Here is a 26360-nt window from a genome sequence, read left to right as displayed (position 1 = left end):
GTCGCCGAAAATTAACAAATTTCTACACTGTGAAAAATGAAATTAAAGTTGTACTAAGGCGCTGCAGCTAAAAGAACTCGTAAATGGCTTTTGCGCGATGAATCCAAGATCCGCGAATCCAGTCGGTTCGAAGTCGGTTGGCTATCCAGTAGTTCTGTCATCATCAGAGCAGCTCTAGCAGCTTAATTTTTCAATCTAAAGAAGGAACTATAGTCGTCAAAGGTATTGTACAAGCATTTTTTTAATTTTTGTTCTTGCATCCCTATTGCCGATGGCTTTATCATACTCTAGATATATGTGCATGTGGCCTTATCTTTCCCGCTCGCGCTGTGCGCGTCCTGAACTTTTCGTTTTACTGGTGGACAAAGTGAAAGTACACGTTCTGTGTTTATCGTTGAAAACAAGAAATTGCAAACAAAAAGAATGCGTTTCTTGGGATGAGCGATAAAAGTGCTTATCCGTGCTGTGTTAATGAAAGCTATGAATTCTCTAAAAAAAATTTTGCCGCACGTACTGATAGTCTCTCCGACCTCCGAATGGAGGTGGCCACAATACTTCTTTAGAAAGAAGTACAATTCCTCTGCTGAAGATGATATCAGAAAATTTAGCTGTCAGAATTACCATTTTGTTTGACAGTAAATAAGCCGTATGCTATATGTTTGGATATCATTGCAACTTCTCTGTCCCGCGTACTGTGAGCACATTTCAGCGTTCCAGCGCCGTAATCTCAAGATGGAAAATCTTGCTTCCATGCCATGCATTTCTGATATTTAAGAAAAAACTGCGTTCATTGCCTGTACAGTGAGAACACGCACCGTTTATTTCGACATCTAGCTTTGCAGTTAAAAAGCGCTCTAGACGCAATGTAGCAAACACGAGAAGGAAAATTCCATGCTATGTATGATGCACAATTCGCGTTACCTCTCGTATTATGTATGAGCGCGTTTTAATATCTTTTACTTGCTGTTATTTCTTTTGTCTGTGTTGTGAATGTATAAACACACTAGCTTCGTTTTCTGGCCCAACAGAAGATGTCCACAGATGAGCGACACTTGCTCATTATGGTTGAAAGGCTGCCTGACGAGATTGCACAAGTGTACAGCCGAACAAAACAAAAGAAGTCTTTACAACACAGAAACTCCTTCAAGCACCGCAAGTTGAAAAGCAAAGCTAAAGATGGAGAGTGTGGTGAAAGTGATGGTACAGTGTTGTCCCCAGCTGCACGTGAGACTGGAAAGCTCACCACTGTAACCCCATCACATCTTCCAATGTCATTGCCAATGTACAGCCGTAGCATTTCATTGCCGTCAACTCTTGAGGAAAAGACAGAAGCTGGTAATCGGAGTTTGAAGGTCAAGGTCAAAGTTGAGCCTAGAGTTAAGGTAAAGATTAAGCCAAACAAGAGAGGAAGGTCTCTTGACTCAAACAAGGTTTTGCGGAAGATCAAGATACGTAAGATTTCCAAGGATGCCCTGTCACCCAGTGCACCTGAAAAGGATGAAAACACTGACACAAAAGTTGTCTTTGGCAAAGATATTGAAGAGGGTAGTAGCAAAGGGCCATCTGAAAAGTATGAAATTGTTTCATCATCTGGAAGGGTAACTGACTTGCATGAAGAATCTGGTGCTGTCAGTGAAGAATCCATAGATGCTGAGCAGAACACTATTACTGAAGGCAATGTTGAGGCCTGGCTCAGAGATCATGTTGGCCAACCAAGTGAAAGAATGAAAGGGGACACGGGCAGTATTTCAGAAGAATCAACTGTGGAAGAAACAGAAACCTCTGATGATTCTTCGGTCAACCAAGAAACCGAGTCGTACAACACTGACCACGAAGACTTTGAAGAAAGTGATGGCTCACAGAGGACAGAGATCGATGCTGCTAACTGCACAAGTTCAGACACTGAGATTGATGAGGCAGAGCAATGCCAGCCGAAAGTAGCCAGCTCAGTTGGTGTGGAAACTGTGGCATTAATGTCAAATGAAGGATCGTGTCATAGTGACATGCTGCAGGAGTGCTCTACTGCTTTGGAACACATAGTTTCAGAAGTGTGCGCTGAGAAACAGGTGCCACTGGTGGCGGACAGTGGCAACTCTGGCAATAAGTGTGTTGAAAACATCAAGGCAGAAACAGTGCCATGTAATTCAGCATCTGCAGAAACCGAGTACACGTCTGTGCAACCCAATGAAATTGCAGAACAAGTCACCGCAGCTGAAGTACGTTATGATGACCTGTGCGATGATGAGCAAAAGGAAACCGCTTCAAGCATTGAATTTATTGACATCACCGAAGATGCACTTGTGCTGAGCCCTGAAGTAGAAGGACCCAATCCGCCTGCAAAAACAGTCATGCCACCTGATTCATCTACAGGTGAACCGAATAATGGCAACACCTCATGTTCGGTGGATGTTGTAGATCTCACCAGTGATGATGTTGACTGCTATGTTGTCAGCCCTGTGAATGAAGATGAAGTGGCAGCTACTTCAGGCATGACAGGAGTCTGCATGGCAGCAGCCAAAGAACTTGACCTGTTTGCTAACATGACCATTTTGGAGAGTTGGGACATAGAAGCAGAGTCGATTCTCGCTTGCACAGGAGAATATTTAGGCCATCTAGAAAAGTGTTTGACAAGCCTGGATCTGATGGGAGAAGCATTCAAGACCATGCTTGTCACAGCACTCCGGAAAAAAAGCCAAGCATTTAAGCAAATCTTTGTACTGCTGAAAAAATTGCTTTGCCGCTCTGAGCAATTGAACAGAGTGCTATCTGTAGAATCTGGCTTTTTTGTTCTTTTGGGAATTGAAAACCCATCAAATGCATTGTGCAGCCATCGAATCTCTGGCACGGAGGCAAAGGAACCAAATAGTGCTACTAGAGCACTTATTCGACGACTTTCGGCTGCAGTAAATGATGACCATGCCAAAGTCTTAGTTGAGAAGACCACTATTGCCCAAGAAGTTCCTTCGGCTGAGCATCGACCTTCACAGCGGGTGAACAGTGCAAATGAGTGTGACTTGAGTACCATCAGTAGAAAGTGCTCCAATGTGGCCATTGATCCACCACCAAATCGTGCAAGAACAACATGGAGGCATCTAGTAGCTGCTGCTAATAGAAGAGAACGTGAATGCACAGGATTTAGGGCTGTTACTGCCACAGTGCCAGTGGTTTCACAGTCAAACGAAAGGAGAGCATCGTTAGGAATGTCATTTATCCGGAATGACAGAGCAGTAGCACTTACAACAGCTCGTGTAAACCTGGAGAGCCATATCGGTCTCCAACGTGACAGGTCATCGTCATCACAGTCAACGTGTAGCATCCCAAATCAGCAGCTCGACTCAAGGAGTACTACACAGCAGCCCAACTCAAGGAGTACAACAGCATCGTGAGTATAACTTCCTTCTTATCAAATTGTTTTATAATGTACCAAACCATAGTTCTATGATGCAAAAATCGCTAAGCATTGAGATTTCAAGGCTTGTAACAACTCCAGGTGACCAAATTTATTCAGAGCCTTCCACATGTACAAGACAAAATAATACATTCTAACCTCATTATCACAAAGTCACATCCGACATACAAATACTTACATTATGCCCTATATGCATTATAATACATTCGTTACGTGCTGATGTTGGTGAGAAACATCCTATATTTGCTTCATTATGTCCAATAATTCTTTAAATATTAATGTTTGCTATATTGAGGTTCAACCGTATATTTAAATGATGGCTCGAGGTCTCCTTGGGAAATGGATAAAGAGAAAGGGCGATCGAGCTAAGTATGGCTCGCCATGGAAGCTCATAGCTGGACCCAGTCCTCGAAGGAACCTTGAGTCTATACTTGTCCCAGAATGTCCTCAGTCCTGTGAATTCCCGCACGAGGTGATGCACGCAGGTTTTGTATACCAACCTTATAAGCTTCTTGCAACGATTCACTCCACTCAAGAGACCCTTCCCCCTTTCCTTTAATAGGATTAGCATTCTTAGGATACTTAACGCACTTTCCCATGTCTGCTTGTCTGTCTGTCTGTGTCTAATCGTTTTCCTGCCAACTTGGGTCACTGGGTAGTCCATGGTCTAATGAGTAAGGCGTCAGGCTGCTGTGCTGAGGGAACCAGGTTCGAAACCAACCGTTGGACCAGCTTGGGTCACTGGGTATGTGACACTTGGTATGTGTTGCTCTTCAGTGAACTTCTTTGATGCCAACTTAAGTCACGGAGCATGTGGCACTGGGTTTGTGCCGCTCTTAAATGAATCTCTGTGACACCAACTAGAGTTACTAGGTATGTGCCAGTGAGTATGTGGCACTCTTCAATGACAAAAACAAATTCTTGAAAATTTCTCCAGTGCTACACAGAATCAAATCTGCATCATACATAGACAATCTTCTCTCAAAATATTTATTCACAAACATGCCACTTGCAGACTTTGCAGCAGCGGACACACTGTGGATGGCACAGTGTGTCCAGTGGGAAGTGCGAGAAAGGAGCCTGGTTGCGTGCACACTATACTTGATGGGCTTCAGCATTGGCAATTAGGTGCCTCTACATAGTTTCAGTTACAATCGCATTAATGTTGGTATGTATCATGACATGGGTTCTGCAATAATTTTTTTATCAAGATGAAAATAAAGGAATACTTGTCACTGGTTGCTGCCAGCAGCTACATTTCACTTGGTTAAATCAATAATATATAGAAATGCCTGCCTTGGTTAATAATTGAATAAAACATAAGAAAATATAGCGGCACAAGGGTAGAAGTCTCCCACAAAAAGTTGCTCCTGAAGCAAAGTCCGTGGATGTCAGAAGAACACAAGCATGTTTCACTTTCGCACAGACATACGAATGAGACAATTACAGGCACTGTTGTGCAGTCAATATTCATTCTTTATGTTAGTGTCCTCAAAGAAACAAAGTGAACTCACTGCTTTGTGATGCACCATGGCCACAGGCTATTTACTTCAAATCCAAGTGCGAAGGCATTGGTCAGTATCGTGTAGCTGGAATAATTCATTCTATCATATGTTCAAGCGAAGCTTTCTTTGCTGCTTCTCCACAATTAGTAGGTACCAGCTGTGTCCTTCCAAGCATAAACAAGCCCACTACCAATGACCACACTACCCGTTAGGCCACTACCAACTATGCTCTTGTTTCCTACATCAAAGGCAACGCTGCGCTAGCTACACCAGTAGTGCAGTCACACATGTCTCACTCCACGCCTTCCAGATGGCAGTTATTTTTGAACTGCAATGTTTTCTGCAGAACATCTACTTCACTTATTGTGAGTAAAGCTGGTGGACTCAAGCTTATGTCAAATCACATACTACTTGTGCACATTTGTGCTTCCACTATAGGCAGTGCACTATATTTTGGTCAAGAGCACACGTGGTGGGCTTTGACAGCTGGTCGCATAAACATGTATGTGGTGCACTATTTTTTGGTCATGGATGTGAACTGATGTAATATTTTTATTAGGGGTGTTTGAATAGCAAGCTTTCTTAATCAAATCAACTGTGAATATTTAATAAAAACAGCTCTGAAATATAAAATTGAACTGAATATTTTTTCATTACTAAACAAAGAGAAATATAGAGGCTGTGTGAGGTTTGTTGTGGATAAAAAAAAAGGTTTATTTACACTTTGATACACTAATGCTGTTCCCAGCTGGACTTCTGGTCAACTGAAAAGCTTGGAAATGAGAAACTGAAGTATTATGGTATATGGCACACCATGACAATGACAGTGATGAACCACAGGAACAGCACATCACCAGGTGTGGAAGGAACACAGTGCAAAGAGCAAATTACAGTACCAAGTATAGTTTGAAAAGTATGCAAATATGGCGAGATTATCCAAATAATAAATTGCTTTCCCTAAGGGCAAGCCATCCTTATTAAATAACTGGAAATTACTTTGCAGAAGTTAGCTACTGCATACATTCGTTCAATTCATGCTTCTTATGGCTCCCCTGCATCAGTGTTGTTCAGAAGTCGCCACTTGCATCTGGAATTTTTCGTGGAGACATTAATAGGTGTTATTTATTATATTCTAATATTTGGCCGAAACGAATATTTTGCAACTTTGATTATTGAACTCCCAAATCGAATACAAGTTCAGTAACAAAGTGTATTGGACTAGTATTTGAAATTTCAAATAATTGCACACCCGTTTCTTGTGCTTAAAAATTAACAGAGCTTTCTGCGCACGAAGTCAACTCGTTGTTTTATCAGATGTATGTTCTGATAAGATTTCATTAAGGGCATTCAATAAATACCTAAATATAGCCCAAAGCTTTTGTTTACAGCAGTCTGCGTTACTTAGTGTTAAACACAATTTTAATAAAGTGTACGTGTCTTGGCAATAAATTGAGAAAATGCTTGGGCCATAAAATCCAGCTGCCTTTCTTTTTTTTCTTTTTCTTTCTTGACACTGTGTAAGCATTCCAAATTTTCGCTATATTTGAGGATGTAAAGGAACAGAGAAATATTACGTTATCAACATTTATACGAGGGCAAATCAGAAAGTCCTTGCACCTATTTTTTATTGGCCAGAATAAGATACATACAGGTAATTACAAATATACGTACTATCCTACATACCTTACATTATTTTTCCACATACACCCCACACTGGTTCAGACATTTGTCCCATCGCAGCACTAAATTTGAGATGCCCTTGTGGTAGAATTCATCCGGCTGACTGTGGAACCACCGTCGAACTGCTGCCTCGGCTTCATGGCCTTTTGCAAACTCACAACACTGCCACCTCACACTTCTCAAAGTGAGACACTTTCCCCCATACGTGGACTGCATTTCCTTGTGAATTTCGATGGGCACTCATCTCTTGCTCCATAGAAAACCAATCGCACTTCATTGCTCGTATGCCATAGATGTTTGAAGCACAACCGCCACCTTCAGCAACTGACAGCAGCACCGTGCTGTGGAGCTGCCGGCAGATAAGGCTGGGTCAGTACAGAAAAGGCCCATCACTGAGAATGAATATGTCGACTTTGCATTTACGGCCGTAACTTGGCTAAAAAGAAATAGGGGCAAAGATTTTTGGATTTACCCTGATATCCAATTTTAGGTGAGGCAGCAATGAGTGTAGACTAGTGCAAGGCACTGTTTGTAGTTCAAGCCACAGTATATCTTTAGGGACTGCTTTAGGCCATATTTAGTTTTGTGCATTATGAAGAAATATAAATGGCTTTCACATTGCTAAATTCTTCTCACAAAATGCCCTTTTTATAGATTGTTTGTATTACTCTGAAAAGCCATTCACTTTCTGAAAATAATGAAATGCTCGAGTGCCAAGGCTGTGACAGTTGTCATGGAATGGCCCCTGGGAATACATGTAGCTGTTCAACACAGTAAATGACTTACCTTTTTCTTCTTTTTTTCTGCTACCAGGAACTTACAGATCATCACACAGAGACAACTGCACCGTGGCCAACCTATTCAGAAGCAAGGCAATGACCCAAGCGTCTCTACATTACTAAAGGAGTTGAAGCAGATTGCAAATGGGAGTTTCAAAGCTCCAAGCACAAATGCTGATGCAAGGGAGAAGGTTGTCAATGTGGAGGCCAAACAGGCACAGCCTTTGAGACAAGCTACTGTAACATCAACCAGCGTTGCCACATCTCCATTATTGTCAGTGTCATCTGTTACATCGGCATCCCTCGGCCGCCAAATCTCACTGTTGCCAGTGGCCACTGTAGGATGCAGTAGCAAGGTTACAGCACTACCAGTGAATGTGACTGTCTTGCCCGCTGCAACATCAGTTTCAGCTCCTGTGTCATCTGCCACAACCACCAGCACCACCAGCACATCTGTAGTGGGAGGAACCAAATCAGACCCTCAAGCCTCAACTGCTAGGGCAAGCCCGCACAGCATTCTTCAAAAGCTCCAGCGTAACACAGGTCTGACGGTCGTGCCAGTACAACAGAGAGAAAAGCTAGCCAAAGAGGATGCTGCTGCAGATGGGAGTTCATCATTGAAAAATATCCTTGTAGAAGTCACTGCTGCTTCTAGTGAAACGGCATCAGTGTCCAGGGACAGTGTCATTGCCGTGCCTTCGGGCCTGAGCATAACAAGCACACCGGCAAGAGCGTCTACAGCTGATAAGACTGCAACCAGGACGTCTGAACAGGTGGCTGTAATACAGCTTGGCAAGGGCAGCCAGCGCCACTTGCCTCTTCCGGCAGCCAAACCAGCAGCACTGGCAGTGAGCACCACATCTGGTGGGCGTGTCAACTTGACTGTGTCACAACAGCCCACGAATGCTCCAGTAGTGCGAGCTGTGCTTCAGAGAACTGTAAATATGAGTAGCACAGCTGCAAGAACAGTGCCACCTCAGCAACAAAGAACTGCTGGTTACAGCAGGCATGCAATTGACGCAAGGTCCACACAGACGTCCTCGACACACACTTCCCCTGTTGTGTCTAGGAGTGTGACAACAGATGCAACTTCAAGGACTGTAGCAGCTCCATTGAAATCCACAACTGTGATGACAACTTCCCACCGACTTCTGTTGCCAAGGCTGCCTGCGGGAGCACTTCAGCCTGTGAGCACGGTTTCTGGGCAAACTGTACCTGGACAGCCACCAGTACAGGTATATAATCTTAGCAGTTTGAATGTTTAATAATATGCGGAAGAAGGCTAAATATTTTTTAAAATGTATATATATTTGGTAGATTTGATGAAGTCTCACCAAATAATTACAATTTGATGCACGTTTTCAACAGAGTCCTCAATCACATACATGCAAAAACACTTAAAGTGCAAGAGAGCAGAACATTACTCCTTATTGGTAGCACATCATTGACAATGAAGACAGGACATGTACTGACATGTTTTATGCAAGTTCCCTCAAGCTGTCAAGCAGTTGTGTCCGTCGGCAAGGCCCAGCCATGCCAACAAGCCCTTTTGGAGTATTGAAAATTTCTTACTATTCCTTGTTGGTTGTTTTCCTTCTTTCACTTCGTGCATCACTAAAATTATACTTCTTAGTCTTCACATCTTCATAATGTTTGGTATTGTGCTTTTTCTTCTCATTATGGCTGTGCATTTGAATTTATCTTTTAGTTGGTGCACTGAAAATATCTTGGCACATTCTTTTGTGGTGCTGAAAGCTTAGACAGATGGGTTGAAACAAAGAAAAGAACAATTATTAGTGCACACATAATAGGCATTTACGGCTATTTGTACGTAACTATTCTGAAGACACGAAATAGTTCCTCTGAATGACCTTGCCAAGAAATCAATGATCTTAGAAACACCTTATCATGGGGATATCGTATGAATGTTAACCCATGCTAGACTTCAAGGCCTAACTTGGGCACACATGTAATCCTGCAGGCTGAAGTGCGTGCCTGAGACTGTATTTGTCACTGCTGGTGCTGTGCTCTTATAACTCCTGTGGAATGGTCCTTCGAAGTTTGCTGATGAGGGCACAGTCAGTTGGTCAATGTGCACTGATCTTTTCAAGCCATAGAGGAGGTAGCAAGTTGCTGGGTAGCAAATTAAGTATAGTTGCAATTTTTCTTACAGGCTGCCACAAGTGTTGCACCAGTTCTGGTGCAAGCCACAACACTGCAGGATGTCCGGTGGTCCCAGCACCAGCAAAGTCGGCAGTTGTGTGTGGCCGTGCCAGGGTTTCGTGTGGTGCAGGCACCAAGCTTCCAAGGCAGAGCAGTGGCTGCAGCGCCACCACCTCTCCAGTGGTGTGGTCCCCCCATGGCAGTCGGAAGACCTATCGCCGCCAACATCTTGCGCCCACCTGCGACAATTCCTCCATTTCCCTGGGGAGGCTTTGTGCCACAAGACCCTCGCTTTGTGGGCAGGGCACCCCTCAATGGACCACAGGCACATCCTGGGCAAGCCATGCCAACACAGCAGGTGTCTGTCTTATTTTTAATCCTCAGCTGTCTGACACAATTTGTTCGGCTGCCCACTCTGCATGCCTAATATTTAGGCAAATGGAAGAAAAGAAAGGAAGAAAGAGAAAAGGAAAAAAAAGCATTTCAATACCAATTATACCAAAAATTTAAACAGGTGAGCAGCAGTTCATTAATGGCTGAAGTTGTTTTTGGAAAATTCTTTCCCAGGCCATACTTCATGTAGACACTAGTCGAATGCACTGTGATTGGTTGTGGCAAGACTTCAGCACATGTTAAGTGCATGATGTTTCTGCACTTTTTGGTCAACATATTGATTTTCTCATGACACTGAGCTCATATTGTCTGGTTCTCTTCCGAAATAACAAAGTTGCCAGTCTATTCAAAGCCTCTGTGCATTTTAGAGTGCAAGTCAAAAAGTTTCATTTGTCACCATACAGCAATCAATTTCTGTAACCATCCACTGTGGTATCTTAGTAGTGATGACATTTTGCTGCTGGACATAAGGTTATGGGTTCAATTCCCAGCCATCGTGACAGAATTACAATAGAAGTAGGCTACCAGAAGCCCCAGACCCTGGTAATACTGACTGTCTTAGTTATTGTGAACAGTAGTTATGAGCACACAGCTTCTTGGTGTGTTTAGAGAGACTCCCACTTGAATTGGAAAAAGAGCCTCATGCTGAAAAGCTTTGAGGGGAATTTAGTATATATTAGTGCAAGGGCCAGATAGGGCCAAAGTTGAAAGTAACACATTAAGAATTCCTGGAAACATGTATATATGCAAGAACCTTTTTATGGTCTTACTACACACTTTTCTAATTTCCCGAATTACATTTCAATCATGCATTGTAGCTGATGTAGTTCTTCATTGTAGCTGAGCAGGATTTTGTACACTTTGCTTCAAATATCATCTTATATCGGCTCATAGAATGAAGAGTATGACTTTGAGACAACTTGCAGGTGCTGACTGCTTTGTGAAAGTCTGCACTTTGTCTCATTTTGCGATGTCCCTAGTTTTACGTGCTGTTCATAAATAACTAATTAGGCCAAATTTCCACTTTAGTGACATTAATGTAAGTATGTTTAATTTCACTGAATAAAAACAATTTTCTATTTCAAAGAACATTTTAATGAGAATAGGTAGAGTCCATTAGCTCACACAAAGCAATCGTGCCATTGTGGTATACGTGCTAAGATATCTTTCTTACACTGGATCCTGCCACATGTTAACCTAAGCATAATGAAGTAATCACCACAACTGGCGCATTTGTTAGCTCATAACTGTCGCTCGCAGCAAAACGCTTGCATATGAAGATATTGGTGCACATTAGGACCTCACTGCAATGTCTTTTGTAGTGTTGCTTTTGCACATAAAGCCACATCAATCAACGGGTTATGTGTTATAAGTTAGCCCCTTAACTTTTTCTCTACCATGAGGAAAATAGGCATTTTTTGTAGGTTACGCCAGATATTTCTTTTTCTGAAGGAATTACTGCACTCAATATTTGATGTAATACATAAATAAAAAGCAGAATGAATGCACTTCTCATGCATAAAAGTTTTAATAATGATATTTGTGTAATAAAAAAAGATACAAATTGCCAGAATCAAGGTTGTGTGATAAAATAGAACAAAGTTAGTAAAGTCACACTTGTACCTACTAAGAAAAATAACAAAAATCATGAGATAACAAAATGTGTTGCCCTAATAGGCACTATTTCCAAAAAAAAAAAAAAAAGTTTTCATTGAGCAGGTATTCCACTACAAAAATTTAACTGCAAGCAGTACAGTTAGGTCTGCCGGGCTGCGGCCACCGATGTTCCAGGCTGGTTTGCGTCATCATCGTTCTCGGAGTCAAAGCCAGACGAAAAGGCAGCATCCTCAAACTTACTGCTGCTCGACCCATCGATAAAGTCAGTTGAAGATGTAGCAGAATCACGAGATCTGCTATCTTTCGAAGCGTGGGTGGCTCCCGAAGGTGGCCATTTTTGCTTTCTACTTTGACGGATCACAAAACATCGGAGCGCGTTCAAAAATTACCGCCTGGAAAGAAAAAAATCGAGCTGCTTGAAAAACAAAAATATAATTCTCCTCCTTCACGTCCAATGGTGCAGTGTGTCCGTGAGTGGCGCAGAAGGTCTCAAAAGCAGCATTTCAAATTATCGATAGCGGGCGGCCATTATTACTTTCTACTTTGACATTCACGAAACTTCAAAACGCATTCGAAATCACTGCCTGGGGGAAGAAAAGTTAACTGCTTAGAAAACAAGAATATAGTTCTCCTCCTTCATGTCCGATAGCGCAGTGTGTACATGAGCAACACGAAAGTCTTGAAAGATGTGTTTCAAACCATCGTTAGTGCGGTAACAGTGCCCAATGACCACGGTACGGAAAGAGTTAGGTGTTTTGAACGAGTTCAGCTTGGTGATGACAATAGCCCCATTTTCAAAGCGATTTAAACGAACATAGCACATCCACTTAGTTTTTCTTCTGTTGCATAGGTGGCTGCAGTGGCAGCATTTGAAATCCGTGGTTACTTCAATCTCTTTTCGTTTCTTTTTTTATTGCATGAATGTGGATGTCAGACCTTTTTCAGTGCCTTGAAGGCCACGTTGATTCAACCTTCTTGTTCTACAACATAGATGGCAGCCATTTTGTCACTGCTAGATGGGTGCATTTATTGCAGTCTTTGTTTTATACTACATAGATGGCAGCACTTTTCCAGCGCTCAAAGACGTTTTTGGAATCGCGTGCCTTTTGGCAGATTTGGAATGATGGTGACCGCCACTAACAGCTCACATGTGGGTCACATGCTTGAGAAAGCCACTGCTCACCTCTAAAAGTGAGAGCGAAAGCGATGCACTAGAACTTTCTTCTTCGAGCGAAGAGAATGATGATAGTCTTTATACCGGAAATGATGATTCTGAAACGGAAGATAGTGGTATAGTGTGGATACTGACAGAGTTCCTCCATGTCTTCGGTGAAGAACTTTGCTTTGCAGAATAGTGGATTTTGAAACAGGGTAAAATAAAGCATTTTTCCTAGGAGTGTGCGAATGTTCAAAAATTTAAAATATTATCGAATATCATATTTTTCATTCATGATTGTATAGCGCTTAGTATTATACTGACGGAAGAGCTTGAAGAACGAACATAAAAAAACAAAATGGACGTATGTAGCGCAACTTATATTCTTTTATGGACATTCATCAAGTTCTTCGTCAGTATAATACTAGGCGCAATACAATCACAAATGTCCAAAAACTAGCCCCGGTCATTGCTTTACTAAATATATTTTTAATCTTCGTATTCGATTCAAAAACTAGGTATTTGAAAATATTCGATCGGATACGAATATTCGAAATGAATTGAATATATTGCTGGCTGTATTGTAGCGAACATGGTTCTTAGCGTTTATTTCTATCTAATCTAAGAAAGTGTGTCTGATTTTGCGCTAAATTTTCTTATACTTTATGCTGCTGGCGAAATTTCGTCTGTAAAACACGCTTAGCCACTGGATGCCTGAGCTCTGCAAAAAAGCCAGCCTCTCAGTAGTAAGGGGCACTGGTTTGCAAACAGTGAGGGTGCATTCTTTTGCAGGTTACACCCCCAATCCTAAGCTTATTGCTTGAGAGAAAATGTGAGGAGTGACGGCTGGTACCACGTCAAATGCCTCTGAGTTTTCCGGAAATTGATGCGGTATAATAAAGCGCAGGTTGGCGAGACAACTAGCAGAAATTACACGGTTCTCCAAAACTAATGTGAGCCAAATACGCGGTCTTTTAGTGTAATGGCTTACTAGTTTATTCTTTTTACCAATGACAATGTAATTGCAATGTTCTGACATGTTAAAAAGAACCAACTTTCTAATGAATGCATGTGCATACCATTATTCGATACTCTATTCGATATTCGATACTAAGTATTTGTATTCAGTAGGCAAGATCTCCCAAGTAACAAAGGACCTAATAAAGAAACAACAAAGAATGAAAGTGTCCGACTCAAGAGGTCAGATAGAATTTGCGGAACTGTCAAAACTGATCAACAAAGCGAAAATAAATGATATTCGAAATTATAACATGAGAAAGACTGAAGTAGCCGTAAGAAATAGACGCAGCCTGAAATCAGTGAGAAGGAAACTTGGCATAGGACAAACCAAGATGTATGCACTGAAAGATAAGCAGGGTAATATCAGCAATCTCAAAGGTGTAATAAAAGCAGCGGAACTGCAGGGAGGAAGCCGAGCTTCCTCCCCGCACCATCGTCGGCTCACCCATGCCACCCCCCACCCCACCCCCTACACTTTCACTCACACATGCAGCATGCGGTGCACGGTCACGATGTTATCGCCCTTGGACTTTATACGGAGCATGAGGGCGACGGTGATGGCTGGAATACGCCTGGAGTGTCCATATAGTTGCTATCACAATAATATAGTAAGAGTGTCCACCAACCAAAGTGTCCCATGGCCCAGTACTTTCTGCAAAAGAAGTAACAAAATTGAAATTTCCCCATGCGACAATTTCCTGCGCCGCTACAATGTCCAATGTCAATTTTTTTCCTTTTTGTGAATTTCTTTCCTTTGTGGGGCGGGGGCACTTAAATGAAAAAACGCAAAGGAAAGCATGTTGGCCACAATCTAATGCCTACTTTGGGCACCTAATGTGGCTACCGAAGGAATATCGAAGAAAACATGCGACGTTTGGTCCACAATGAACCATACGCATACTGCTAGATATCTTACACCGGCGGGACACTTTTCTGGGGAGGTTGCGCTCAAGCAAATGCGTTGCAATCCATCGAGTCCCCACAGTGATGGCAGCAAGCGACTCAAATTGTTTCTTTTTCTTGTCTGCTAGCGGAGAAAGCGTCCAAAACTGCCAGGTTAAAATACACTCGGCCAAAGAAAAGCGAATGCGCATCGAAGTGCGCCGCGCTGTGGTCGGGGCAACACGAGAAAAACACATGCGCTCTGACTGGCTCCGACAGCCCGCGAGTAGCGAGAACAAAAAAAATTGAAGAGGCTCAATGTGTCCTCGCAAATAAAAGTCAAAGTAGAAAAATAAATATGAACGTAGATACCTTTGCTGGCTTTAGTGTCTTGACATGGATGCTTTGGAGCAGGTGAAAATAAATGTTATTTTCTGTGACATGACGGCACAAATGAACCACCACAATGTTTTGTCTCATTGGACCTCACTGCTTGCCTTGTCAACTTGTCTGATAGTGTGTTGATCTGGGTTGTCTTGTTGTATGATATAATGTACGAGTTTTGAAAAGTCAATGCACCTTTGGCGTCAGATGTTTATGACAACAATAAATCCACAAAGTTCTAGAATTGAAAATCTAAAGCACGACCTTGGAAAAGTTAATGCACCTTCCGCGTCAAAAGTTTATGAGAACTTTATACCTCTAAAGTTTCAGAATTGAAATCCATGCACTCTGTAAATCCTGCAAAAATATTTCCCCCCCCCAGGCTACGCCCCTATCTGTGGGTGTCTCCTGTTGTCTTGTCTTTATTACGAAGAAAGGTGGCTCTGTTCGCTTCTGTGTAGATTACCGGCACCTTAACAAGATCACTCCCTAAGATGTCTATCCCCTGCCCCACATAGATGACGCCATTGACGGTCTGCAAGGTGCGGAATCCTTTTCTTCATTAGATTTGTGGTCGGGATATTGGCAAGTGCCAGTGGCAGAAATCGACTGGCCGAAGACAGCATTTGTTACGCCTGATGGCTTATACCAATTTAATGTAATACTTTTTGGACTTTGTAATGCACCTGTAACATTTGAGCGCATGACAGACAGTTTTGCATGGCTTGAAATGGCACACATGCCTGTGCTATCGCGATGATGCTGTCTTTGCTCCGGACGTCGCCATTCACCTTCAGCAGCTCAAAAGTGTCCTGACATGCATAACGAATGCCGGCCTACAGCTGAACTTGAAAAAGTGCCGCTTTGCAGCAAGACAGCTTACAATACTCGGTCATGTTGTATCCAAAGACGGCGTCCTCCCTGATCTGACCAAACTTCACGCCATTGCTGAATTGCCTAAGCTAACGTCAATAAAAGAACTATGTTGTTTCATTGGACTCTGTTCCTACTTCAGATGGTTCATTGGAAATTTTGCTGCCACCATATCGCCCCTGACAGAGCTGCTCAGAAGCAATGGCACTCTCTTCTCATGGTCATACGAGTGTGTGAGGACATTTTCACAAATCTGCGCCATCTTTTCACTTCACCCCCAATTTTGTGCCATTACGACCCAGCAGCCCCTACGGAAGTGCACACGAACGCCAACGGTGTCGGCCTCGGCACTTTCCTTGCGCAACGTAAACCCGCATTCGGTGAATACGTCATTGCATACGCAAGTCGAACACTGACAAAAGCCGAGACCAACTACAGTGCGACAGAGAAAGAATGTTTAACCATCAGCTGGTATATTAGCAGGCAAGTTAAGTGCACTTACGGGGAGTGCCCTTCGGGACCTTGAGTGAGACTTAAGGCTATGCGGTGCTAAACAGGAAAACAGAGCGTAATCGCAGTAAAAAAATGGCGACAGACTAAAATCTTAATTTTCTGAAGATGTAGATTAAAATTTAAAAAAGCCTTCTAAAAAGCGATTGCTTTAGTTGTAGCATTAATAAAAAACAGTCGTAATCTATATTTACTCAAGAAACGAAAATATTTTTATCATAAGAGTGTTGCAAGTCAAAGCCGGCCAAGACGAAAGCCTAGCCAATCTAGAACAAGATGATGGCGTGCGACGAGTTGGCATTTGATCCTGCTAGAACAGAATATCAGCAAGTTCTGTTCTGATTACTTTGTTAAAAGCTGTTCTACAGCTAGAATGAACTTCTGTGTCCTTTTTCTATGCATTACATTTTGTATCGTTGAAGCCACTGGCGGCGAGGCTACGCACTCGACCAGCAAAGTGCGTTCCATGAATGCACTCCGACCGGAGTGCACTTTTCTGCGAGTACACTCCACTTGCAACATTTAGATTTGGGAAAGTGCAATTAAATCCGAGTGCACTCTCCATAAGTGCACTTAACTTGCCCGCTTGACAGGGGTATAAGTTCCGTCCTTATTTATATGGGCGCCCATTCGGTGTCGTCACAGACCATCATGCACTCTGTTGGCTCTCATCATTGAAAGATCCTTCAGGCTGCCTTGCTTACTGGGCACTTCGGTTACAAGAATTTGACAGCAGCTACTTGTACTGAAATATATGCCAGCATTCTGACAGCGATGCCCTGTCACATTCTCCCTTACCTGACGTTTCCTGATCCTTAGCATCTCAGTCTACTAATTAGTCCATTGGCATTGGAACCATCGCTTCCGAGCAGCGCAAGGACCGCTGGATTGCCTCCTTTATAGACTTTCTCTCCAATTTGTCAACACAACCGACAACTCGCACACTGTGTCGTCAAGCTCACCATTTCATCTTTCGCGATGACCTGCTTCACTGACATAATTATTTCTCATACGGCCACCAGTGGTTATTGGTAATACCTCAAAGCCTGCGCTCCGAAATTATCGCATCCTTCCATGCTGATCCACAGTGCGGCCATTCGGGTGTTTTAAAAACTTACCAATGTCTTCGACAGCGGTACTACTGGTGAGGAACGTACAGCGATGTTAGAAAGTTTGTTCCCTCTTGCCCTGATTGCCGCAAATCTGCTGCCCCCCCCCCTCCCGTCTCCAAGTGCTCTACAGCCTCTATCTTGCCCTGCGAAGCCATTTGGATGTGTTGCCATTGATTTGTATGGGCCACTTCCCCTAACAACTGCTGGTAACCGCTGGGCCATCATCGCAGTTGAACGTCTCACACAATACGCCAAAACCGCCACCCTATCGGCAGCTACAGCCCACGACGTTGCGTCGCTCCTCCTTCGCACTTTTATTCTCTGCCACGGTCCACCCCAGAAACTGCTCAGTGATCACTGGTGCACCATTTTGTCAAAGTTGGTCGAGGCCATCCTCAATCAGTGCCGTGTTGTTCATCAGACAACTACCGTCTATCATCCTCAAACCAGTAAGCTCTTTGAATGCTTCAATCGTATGCTTGGAGACATGCTTGCAATGTATGTCGCCTCTGACCACACAAATTGGGACCTCATTCTACCCTTTGTCAATTACGGATACAACACTACAGAGCACCACTGGCTTTTTGCCATTTTTCATATTGTACGGCCGCCATCCGTCGCACACTAACGACACAGTTCTCCTGTACCAGCCTGATGCATCCAAGCGTGTGCCTGTTTCTGCCACTGCGAGACATGCTGAGGAGTGCTGCAAACTCGCATGGGCCTAAACTTTATCTGACCAGGAATGCCAGAAGAGCAGCCGCCCCGACAACACCGACACGCCCACTTTCCTTCCAGATGCACTTGTGTGGCTGTCAATTGCTGCCTATGCAGCTCTCTTTGAAACTACTGCCCAAGTACAAAGGCCCTTACTGTATCATCGAGTGCACATCTCCCATGAATTATGTCATCGAACCAGTGACTCCACTTTCGGACTTGTGCTTTCGGGGGCGAGGTATTGTCCATGTGCAGTGCCTAAAGACATACTGCGGCCCACTCATCATGGTGAACTATTAGGTCGCCAGGACGGCTTCTTTTCATTGGTGGGGGTAATTGTAGGGAAGACGATGAACACTGGCCAATCATCATCACCAGCACTTGGCACGGGGTTCGCCGCTCATGCTGGGACTCTTGCTGCTGCTTGACCACCGCATTAGCTACTCTCAGTCTGGAGCCAATAAACCTCTTCAGTGTTCTTAGTTCTCGCTAAGTTTTAGCAATCCTAAGATCCTAAGTTTCAGCAAGCCTGAGAATTCACTTTAGTACATGAAAGATATTTTTTTTTAATATGGCATCACTTATCTTCCCATCTCTTGATTGTTTATTCTTGTACAATGTCTGCCCCTTCCTTTTGCTGTTTTATTTACGCACTGAAGGGACTGGGGTTTTTAAAAATGTGGGTAAAGAAATCATTGCTGAACCCTGTTGTGTTTGTCACAAAAAACGTTAAGATGCACAAAAATGTTGTTGCTTGCTAGTGCTGCACAGAAATCCAGACATCAAGGAAGAGCTTGCTATATTGTGCACCTTAACTATTGTATTTACTTGAACCTTAGGACCCCATATATATTTTTTTTTCTTTTTATGCATGTGCCAACCAAGGTAATGCACATAAAGACTATGGTAATGACATACTCGATGCAAATAAAATAAAAAGTACACCTAAGTAGAGGCTATCACTTCCATCTAGGTAAACTCACAATTCAATGATTTATGCTCATTTACAACTTAAGATGATAAATAAGGTAGTTGACAAGGTTAATTACCACTCAGCATAACTGTATTCGTGTATAGTCACATGTGCAGTCACTTTACATAAAGCTGTTTTGCCTGCAACATCATCTGCTGCACTTGTTACTCAATACCTCCTAAACATTGTTCCTTTTGTACCATCGAGTCAGTTTGCAATCTCAGATGTTAAATGACTTTGCACAATATTGGCTTGAATTCTGACGACCTGTATTCAAAAAACAAAGGGTGTGCTTAGTTAGATTAGCCTACTTCTTTTTCCATCTTTTCTGTTGGGTTGTGTGGGTTCTTAAGATTTGACTAAATGCTATATGTATGAAGTCGAAAGAAGCTATAAATGTATTGCTTTTTCTTCTTTCTCTCTTTTAGCCAATCTTGCCCCGGCCTCCTCCACACTACTACAGATAACCCAAGTTCACCCTGGACTCCTCCATCTATCTGGGTAGCATCGGCTTTGACAGCCTCTGGTGGTATTCTTTGTTCAGGGCTAGAATATATACTTTTTTAAAGTGCATTTTGCATATTTTGTTTAATATACAAGGCATGCATTCTTGTTGTATTGAGCTAGTAGTGTATTCCGGGCAGGAAACAAAAACATGTGCCCCTCTTGCTTGTACCAGAATTGTAACCCTGTTCTGTTCCTGTTGGCTCGAGCAGAATACCAGACAGGCACATGTTAGCCACCTAAGCTTCCGATCCATGATAAGTGAGACCTTTATTGGCAAAGCTTGAGTGGCACTAGAAAATCAGAATCAGACTTGGCCTGACGAAGACAAACCTCCCTATTGAAACATTGGTTCCAGAAACATCCTTTGTGCAACTGCTGTTCATTACTTCAAGTTACTATGTTCCAGTGTACCTCGGTATTGTTCACAGCACAAGCTTGCCAATTTCATCACCAGCCAGGGCAGCTACATTCCAGTGGAAGCAGAGAAACACTCAACTAAAATTTAGGTGCGTGTTAAGAAACACCGGGTGGTCAAAGTTAACCCTAGCAATGGATGAACCCAGTTTGCATTGGGGCATAAAACGCTATCACTTTGAGTGCCTTTGAGAAACGTCTTACCCTTTGTTCCAAACCTTTGCAATCTTTTCCATTAGATTTGTTACATGATGGGGCACATATTGGATTGATCATATTTGGGAATATCACTTTTGGCCAACACTGATTGGCTAATTAAGTCAGTTGCCATTATGGCTGTCATTCCAATGAGTTATTGTGCCGGGTACTACATCATGCAACAGTGAGTTTTTCCCAGACATGATCAACCAACAATATTACCCCAAATATGCTTCTTGTGCTGTTGTGGTAATTAAGATAAAACCGCCATTTGCCCACTTTCCTTGCTCGTGTAGATCAGGTTCACAATGGCAAAAAGGAGCAGGCAGCATAATTTCATATTACTGGTGAAACATTTGCAGCAACTGAAAATGTTGCATTTGACTTATGAGGCCAGTGCTGTACCACCCAACATATTCGTAATGGTAAAGCGAGATAAAAGGCTCGTGAAATGGCCGCACTTGCAATAGCCTTGCCCTGCATTGAACAATAATCTCGGAACTAAACTTTTTGGTTTGGCCTGCATATAAAATGCACTCATAAGTTTTACAGCTGTGTTCAGCCATAAACAGAGTCACATTTTGGCACTTGCAGGTGATAAATTTTCTCAACTTAGATGTGTCTATACTGTAGGTTCTTTTTTGTTAAGATAAATATGGCATGTTTTGGGAAGTAGTCAGCTTTAAAAAGTGCAATACAATAACTGGGTGGGATGAGGGGGAACAACCTGCACCTTCAACAAAGGATGTTTAAGGGCCCATGTAACCCAACTTACTGCAATCCCAGCAACTCTGTTGTCCAGCGCCAAGTGTGCATAATTCGAGCACAAAAGAGCGAGCAGTTTTGCGTGAAGGGTCATTCTTATTGGGCTCCCTTACTTATGGAACATTCAGCAGCAGCACAAACGTCTGCCCTTTAGGAATTGGGGAAATTTGATGTGCTCGTAAAAGCACTATAGCAATAATATCCCATGCATTGGCAGAATGGTACTTTTAAACTTTGCACTGTCATGTTTTAGTGTAATTATGTTCTAATCCCATATTCTGATACGTGAATTGCCACCTTTGTACAACTCAAGGCTAATTCACTAACCTTTCTACAAAGCAGCGTATTACAGAGTTAAAAAGAAATGCCTTAAGAGGAAGCTTTAGCTCAGGCGCAACTCCGACGCAGCCTATTCAAATACATGTAAAACGCAAAAGCTTTTTTCTGAGATGACCCCTGGACCTATTTTAATGAAATTTGTTGCATTTGAGAGAGAAAGCTAAATTCTAGTGACTGTTGGAAGCGGAATTCAATTTAAGGCCTGAATTATGTTATAAATATTTTCAAAACTTTCTAAGTTCAAAAAAAATAGAAGCACTAAGTTTACAATTTGATAGCTCTGCATCAAGAACAGATATCGCTGTTCTGTAAACGGCATCCACTATATCATTGAAAGTGGACAAATTTGATATGTCATTTTATAGCTTACGTGAATTTGTTACATTGTGTACAAGGATTCTGCAAAAGCTGTACTTCCATATTACTAAGTTTTTTGAGATTCATGTGTAACATATCAATTTTGTCCGCTTTAGATACCCTATTAGATGCAATTCACATAATTGTGTTATTGCCGCTAGGTGTCGCGTGCCAGCGCTACGAAAGAAGTGACTGGAACGTGCGCTCAGCAAGAGATGGGCGCTGAAGAAGAAGTAGTAGAGGCTGAGGACGCCGGCTTGAGTTTTGTGTACGCCATCTTGTACAACTGTCTGTCTCGCCGACGCCGGGTGCATCTTCATTTGTCTTTTCGTGACAAAACTGGTGGAGGTGCGGGGTACGGTTCATCCGATGCCACAAACCCCTCCAGGTAGCAGGAGTACCAGCCCTATACTAGTGGACACCCCTGTTCACCGGGCCAGCAGGAGAATCTGAGGATTGCCTCCGGAGCTTGATCATCGCTCCACAACAACATCGACGCCCCCACGGACCAGTATGGAAGGAACATCGATGTCTCTATCGACCATTATGCAAGGTACAGCCATAACGGCAACTCAGTACCTGCTGCAGAATCTCCAAGTGCTGAAAGTCTTCGAGGATGTAGAAGACTGGCTAGCCCAGTTTGAGCGCGTTGCCGAGATAAACAAATGGAGTGACACGGCGAAGTTGAGAAATGTCTACTTCAGCTTGGAAGACGGTGCTCGCACTTGGTACGAGAACCGAGAAGAGCTCCTCAAATCGTGGCTCGAGTTCCGCTGTGCCTTGCTGTAGACATACACCAATGCTGATTGCCACGAACGAGCCGAACGGGCGCTCCAATCCCGCATTCAGCTGCCGAATGAGAGCGTGTCAAGGATATGACGCGCCTCTTCCGTCGGGTGGACCCTACCATGTCAGAGGAAAAGAAGCTGCGCCATCTAATGCGGGGAGTTAAAGAACAGCTATTTGCTGGCCTGGTTCGAAGCCCGCCGAAGACCGTGGCTGATTTCTTAACCGAAGCCACCACGATGGAAAAGATGCTGCACCAGCGCTCAGCTTTATATGAAAGGCAAATGAACGCTACTTCACCTTCGGACCAGCGCTCCGCTACGTATGACAGGCACGCGAATGCTGCTTCACTGACGAACGCGGTTGCCTTTGGGAACCTGGACGTCTTTCGAGATGTTATCCGCTCAGTGGTGCGTGATGAGCTTCAACGGCTCAGCTGCCCACCTCAGCCCACGCTGGGTTCCATTTCTGCCCTCGTGAGAAGTGAAGTGGAGCAAGCGATCCAAGGCCCCGTTCCAAGCAGCAATGCGCCACCTGTGACAACACACTTGCAGCGGCTGTCGTATGCGGAAGTATTGGGACGAGTCCCTGTCTGCGCTCTGACCCATTTCATCCCCGCCACGTCTTACGCCGTGTCATACGTCCCGCCGCTCCCATCAGTGCAACCGATCCAATGTATGGAGGATCGGCGCCCACTCGAAAGGAAATCTGACGTCTGGCGTACCACGGACAGAAGGCCTCTGTGTTATCACTGTGGAGAAGCCGGTCACGTATACCGTGAGTGCCCATACCGCTGCCCCGGACTGCAAGGTTTTGCCGTGGATTCACCAAGGCCCAGATATGGCGAAAGGCCTAAGGCGATTGAAGAATACCTGAACCAGCAGGGTATGCCACTGTTCCCGCGGCGGCAGTCGCGCTCGCCGTCCCCCAGGCGATCTTCCCCAGCTCCTAGAAGCCCTCCAATGGCAGCGCAGGGACGATCGTCAAGCCCTCGCCGGGAAAACTAAGAACAGCGACCTTCGGGGGCGAGGCCGCTGATAATCGCCCTTCCAAAGACCTCCCATCGACGCGAGCACGGTCTATTCAGAACGATTCAACAACGACAGCAGCCAAACTCAGCGACAGACTCTCGCTAGACATACCTGTTGTGCTCGATGGCCGCCACGTTAGTGCGTCATTGGACACGGGTGCCGACTACTTAATATTGTGGGAAAACTAGCGACGGAACTTAGAAAAGTTATCACGCCTTGGTCTGGAACGCAAGGTTGTACTGCTGGCAGGCATATCGTAACACCGTTGGGCATGTGCACAGTCAGAGTACAAATTCGTGGGTGTACGTTTCCAGCCAGCTGCCTTATACTCCGCGATTGTTCTCGGGACCTCATCTTGGGCGTCGACTTTTTGCGAGAGTATGGTGCCATTATAGACCTCCGGGAGCGCACAGTGACTTTTTTGACCAGAGAGAGCAGCGAACATCCGCGACAACTGCTGACGTAACGCGCTTCGGGTTTACGCCGACAGTGTAACTTTACCACCACGCGCAAGTGTCCTGGTAGCGGTCGTATGCGACGATCTGCACGACGGCGAAGCTGTTCCAGAGGGCAATTCCTCCCTTATGCTGACTCATGGGGTATGTGCAGCCCGCAGTCTCATTATGCTTCGAGGTGGACATTCTGCGCTCCTCGTGACGAACTTCAGCCAGGAACATCGGCACTTGTTTCGTCGTACTACTATCGCTTTTGCTGAGCCCATAGCAGACGTTGCTGAACGCTTTGCGTCTATGACAAAGGACAACCCAGCTCAGGCACTCAGCAATATCGACATCAATTCAGACCTTTCGGAGGAAAAGCAAAAAGCGCTGCACAAGTTGCTACTTCGGTTCAAGGAGTGCTTCGCATCTCCTTCTAAGGTATGCCAGACGCCCATCACAAGACACCGAATAATCACGTATGACGATTCTCGTGCCATACAACAACTGCCTTATCACGTATTGGCAAAAGAGCGCAACGTGATTAATGCACAAGTGAAAGAAATTCTTGATGACGACGTCATACAACCATCCCAAAGCCCTTGGTCGTCGCCGGTGGTCCTTGTCAAAAAGAAAGACTGAACGCTTCGTTTCTGTGTTGACTATAGAAAGTTGAATAACGTAAAAAAAAAGACGGTCATCCGCGTCCGCGGATCGATGATTCGTTAGATCGACTGTGGCGAACCAGGTATTTTTTATCCATAGATTTGAAGAGTGGATTATGGCAAATCAAAGTTGACGAACGAGATCGCGAAAAAACTACCATTGTTACCCCGGATGGACTGTATGAATTTAAAGTACTTCCATTCGGCCTGTGTTCTGCACCGGCCACATTCCAGAGAATGATGGACACTGTTCTGACGGGTCTGAAGTGGCACAGTTGTTTAGTATACTTAGATGACATCGTCGTGTTTGCGGCGACCTTCGAAGAACATCTGAAGTGTTTAGAGGCGGTACTTGAGGCGCTCCGCTCTGCTAATCTCACACTAAAGCCAGAAAAGTGTCACACTTTGGTTACAAAAAGTTGAAGTTTCTCGGACATGTCGTGAACGCCGACGGCGTCCAGCCTGACCCAGACAAAACATCTGCTGTTGCTGCTTTTCCGACTCCTCGTGACAAGAAAGCAGTACGCCGCTTTCTCGGTCTATGTGTGTACTATCGTCGCTTCATCGCTAACTTCTCCCGGATTGCCGAACCACTCATACGCCTCACGCGAGAAGATACACCCTTCGTTTGGACGGATGAACAGGACGCAGCTTTCACCGAGTTTCGGCAGCACCTGCAGGAATCGCCCGTCCTCGCTCACTTTGACGAGGACGCTGACACCGAGGTACATACCGACGCAAGCAACATCGGTCTTGGCGCTGTACTCGTTCAACACCAGGAAGGCGTCGAGCGCGTGACCGCTTACACCAGTCGCACCCTTTCACGCGCCGAAATCAACTACTCCACTTCCGAGAAAGAGTGTCTAGCGGTTGTGTGGGCCATCATGAAATTTCGGCCTTATCTCTACGGTCGCCCTTTCAAGGTGGTGACAGACCACCATTCCTTGTGTTGGTTAGCCAACTTACAAGACCCGTTCAAGCGACTTGCTCGATGGAGTCTCCGTCTGCAGGAGTTCGATGTTACCATCGTCTACAAATCGGGCCGCAAACACGAAGATGCGGACACGTCGCGCGCTCCCGTCAAAACCTGTGATAAGGACATGGACGAAGACGGCGCATTCCTTGGGGCCCTCACCGCATCTGACCTGATCACACGGCAGCGCGAGGACGCCGAAATACACCCTTTCATCAATCACCTAGAAGGCAAGAATGTTACAATCCCACGACACATTTCTCGCAATCTATCGACCTTCTGCCTCCGAAAGGGTGTCCTCTACAAGAAAAACTCTAGTGCCAGCGACAAAGAGTATCTATTGGCCGTACCTGCCGCCCTCCGTGATGACATTCTCCTAGCCTGCCATGATGAACCCACGTCTGGACACTTGGGATTTTCACGTACTCTTGCAAGAGTACGCCAGACGTACTACTGGCCCAGACTTTCTACCACGGTGAAGCGTTACGTGCAAAGCTGCCGCGAGTGTCAACGCAGGAAATCGCCATCTTTGAAACCCGGGGGGTTACTCCAACCCATCGCACCACCTAGCGTGCCGTTTGATCAAATCGGCATGGATCTTCTGGGACCCTTTCCCTTGTCAGCCAGCAAAAACAAGTGGATTATAGTCGCCACAGACTATCTAACACGCTACGCCGAGACGAAAGCTGTACAACATGCCACGGCCTACGAAGTC

General features: G+C 44.3%; 1 protein-coding gene across 2 annotated transcripts; it reads left to right on the top strand.

Moving 5' to 3' along the window:
* The first annotated feature begins 1 nt into the window (after window position 1).
* Window positions 2–19688, top strand: LOC126519821 (uncharacterized). Of its 2 annotated transcripts, XM_050169133.3 has the most exons (5): window positions 2–222; window positions 1029–3382; window positions 7408–8608; window positions 9547–9894; window positions 19602–19688. In XM_050169133.3, exons 2-5 carry the CDS (start codon window positions 1032–1034, stop codon window positions 19638–19640), a joined length of 3939 nt encoding a protein of 1312 aa, XP_050025090.1. In that variant the 5' UTR covers window positions 2–222; window positions 1029–1031; the 3' UTR covers window positions 19641–19688. The 2 variants fall into 2 exon arrangements, with proteins under 2 accessions (XP_050025090.1, XP_054921519.1); XM_055065544.2 differs by lacking the exon at window positions 19602–19688 and having other exon boundaries at window positions 9547–12417.
* The last annotated feature ends 6672 nt before the right edge of the window (window positions 19689–26360 follow it).

Source organism: Dermacentor andersoni, chromosome 3 (assembly GCF_023375885.2).
Source record: "Dermacentor andersoni chromosome 3, qqDerAnde1_hic_scaffold, whole genome shotgun sequence".
Classification (NCBI taxonomy): Eukaryota; Metazoa; Arthropoda; class Arachnida; order Ixodida; family Ixodidae; genus Dermacentor; species Dermacentor andersoni.
The sequence above is the reverse complement of the archived record's forward strand: the minus strand, read 5'-3'. Positions and strand labels throughout refer to the sequence as shown.

Coding starts and splice junctions, on each gene's coding strand:
- LOC126519821 (XM_055065544.2), top strand. CDS start 1,032: ATGTCCACAGATGAGCGACACTTGCTCATTATGGTTGAAAGGCTGCCT. Junction 3,383..7,407: donor TCAAGGAGTACAACAGCATC/GTGAGTATAACT, acceptor TTCTGCTACCAG/GAACTTACAGATCATCACAC. Junction 8,609..9,546: donor CTGGACAGCCACCAGTACAG/GTATATAATCTT, acceptor TTTTTCTTACAG/GCTGCCACAAGTGTTGCACC.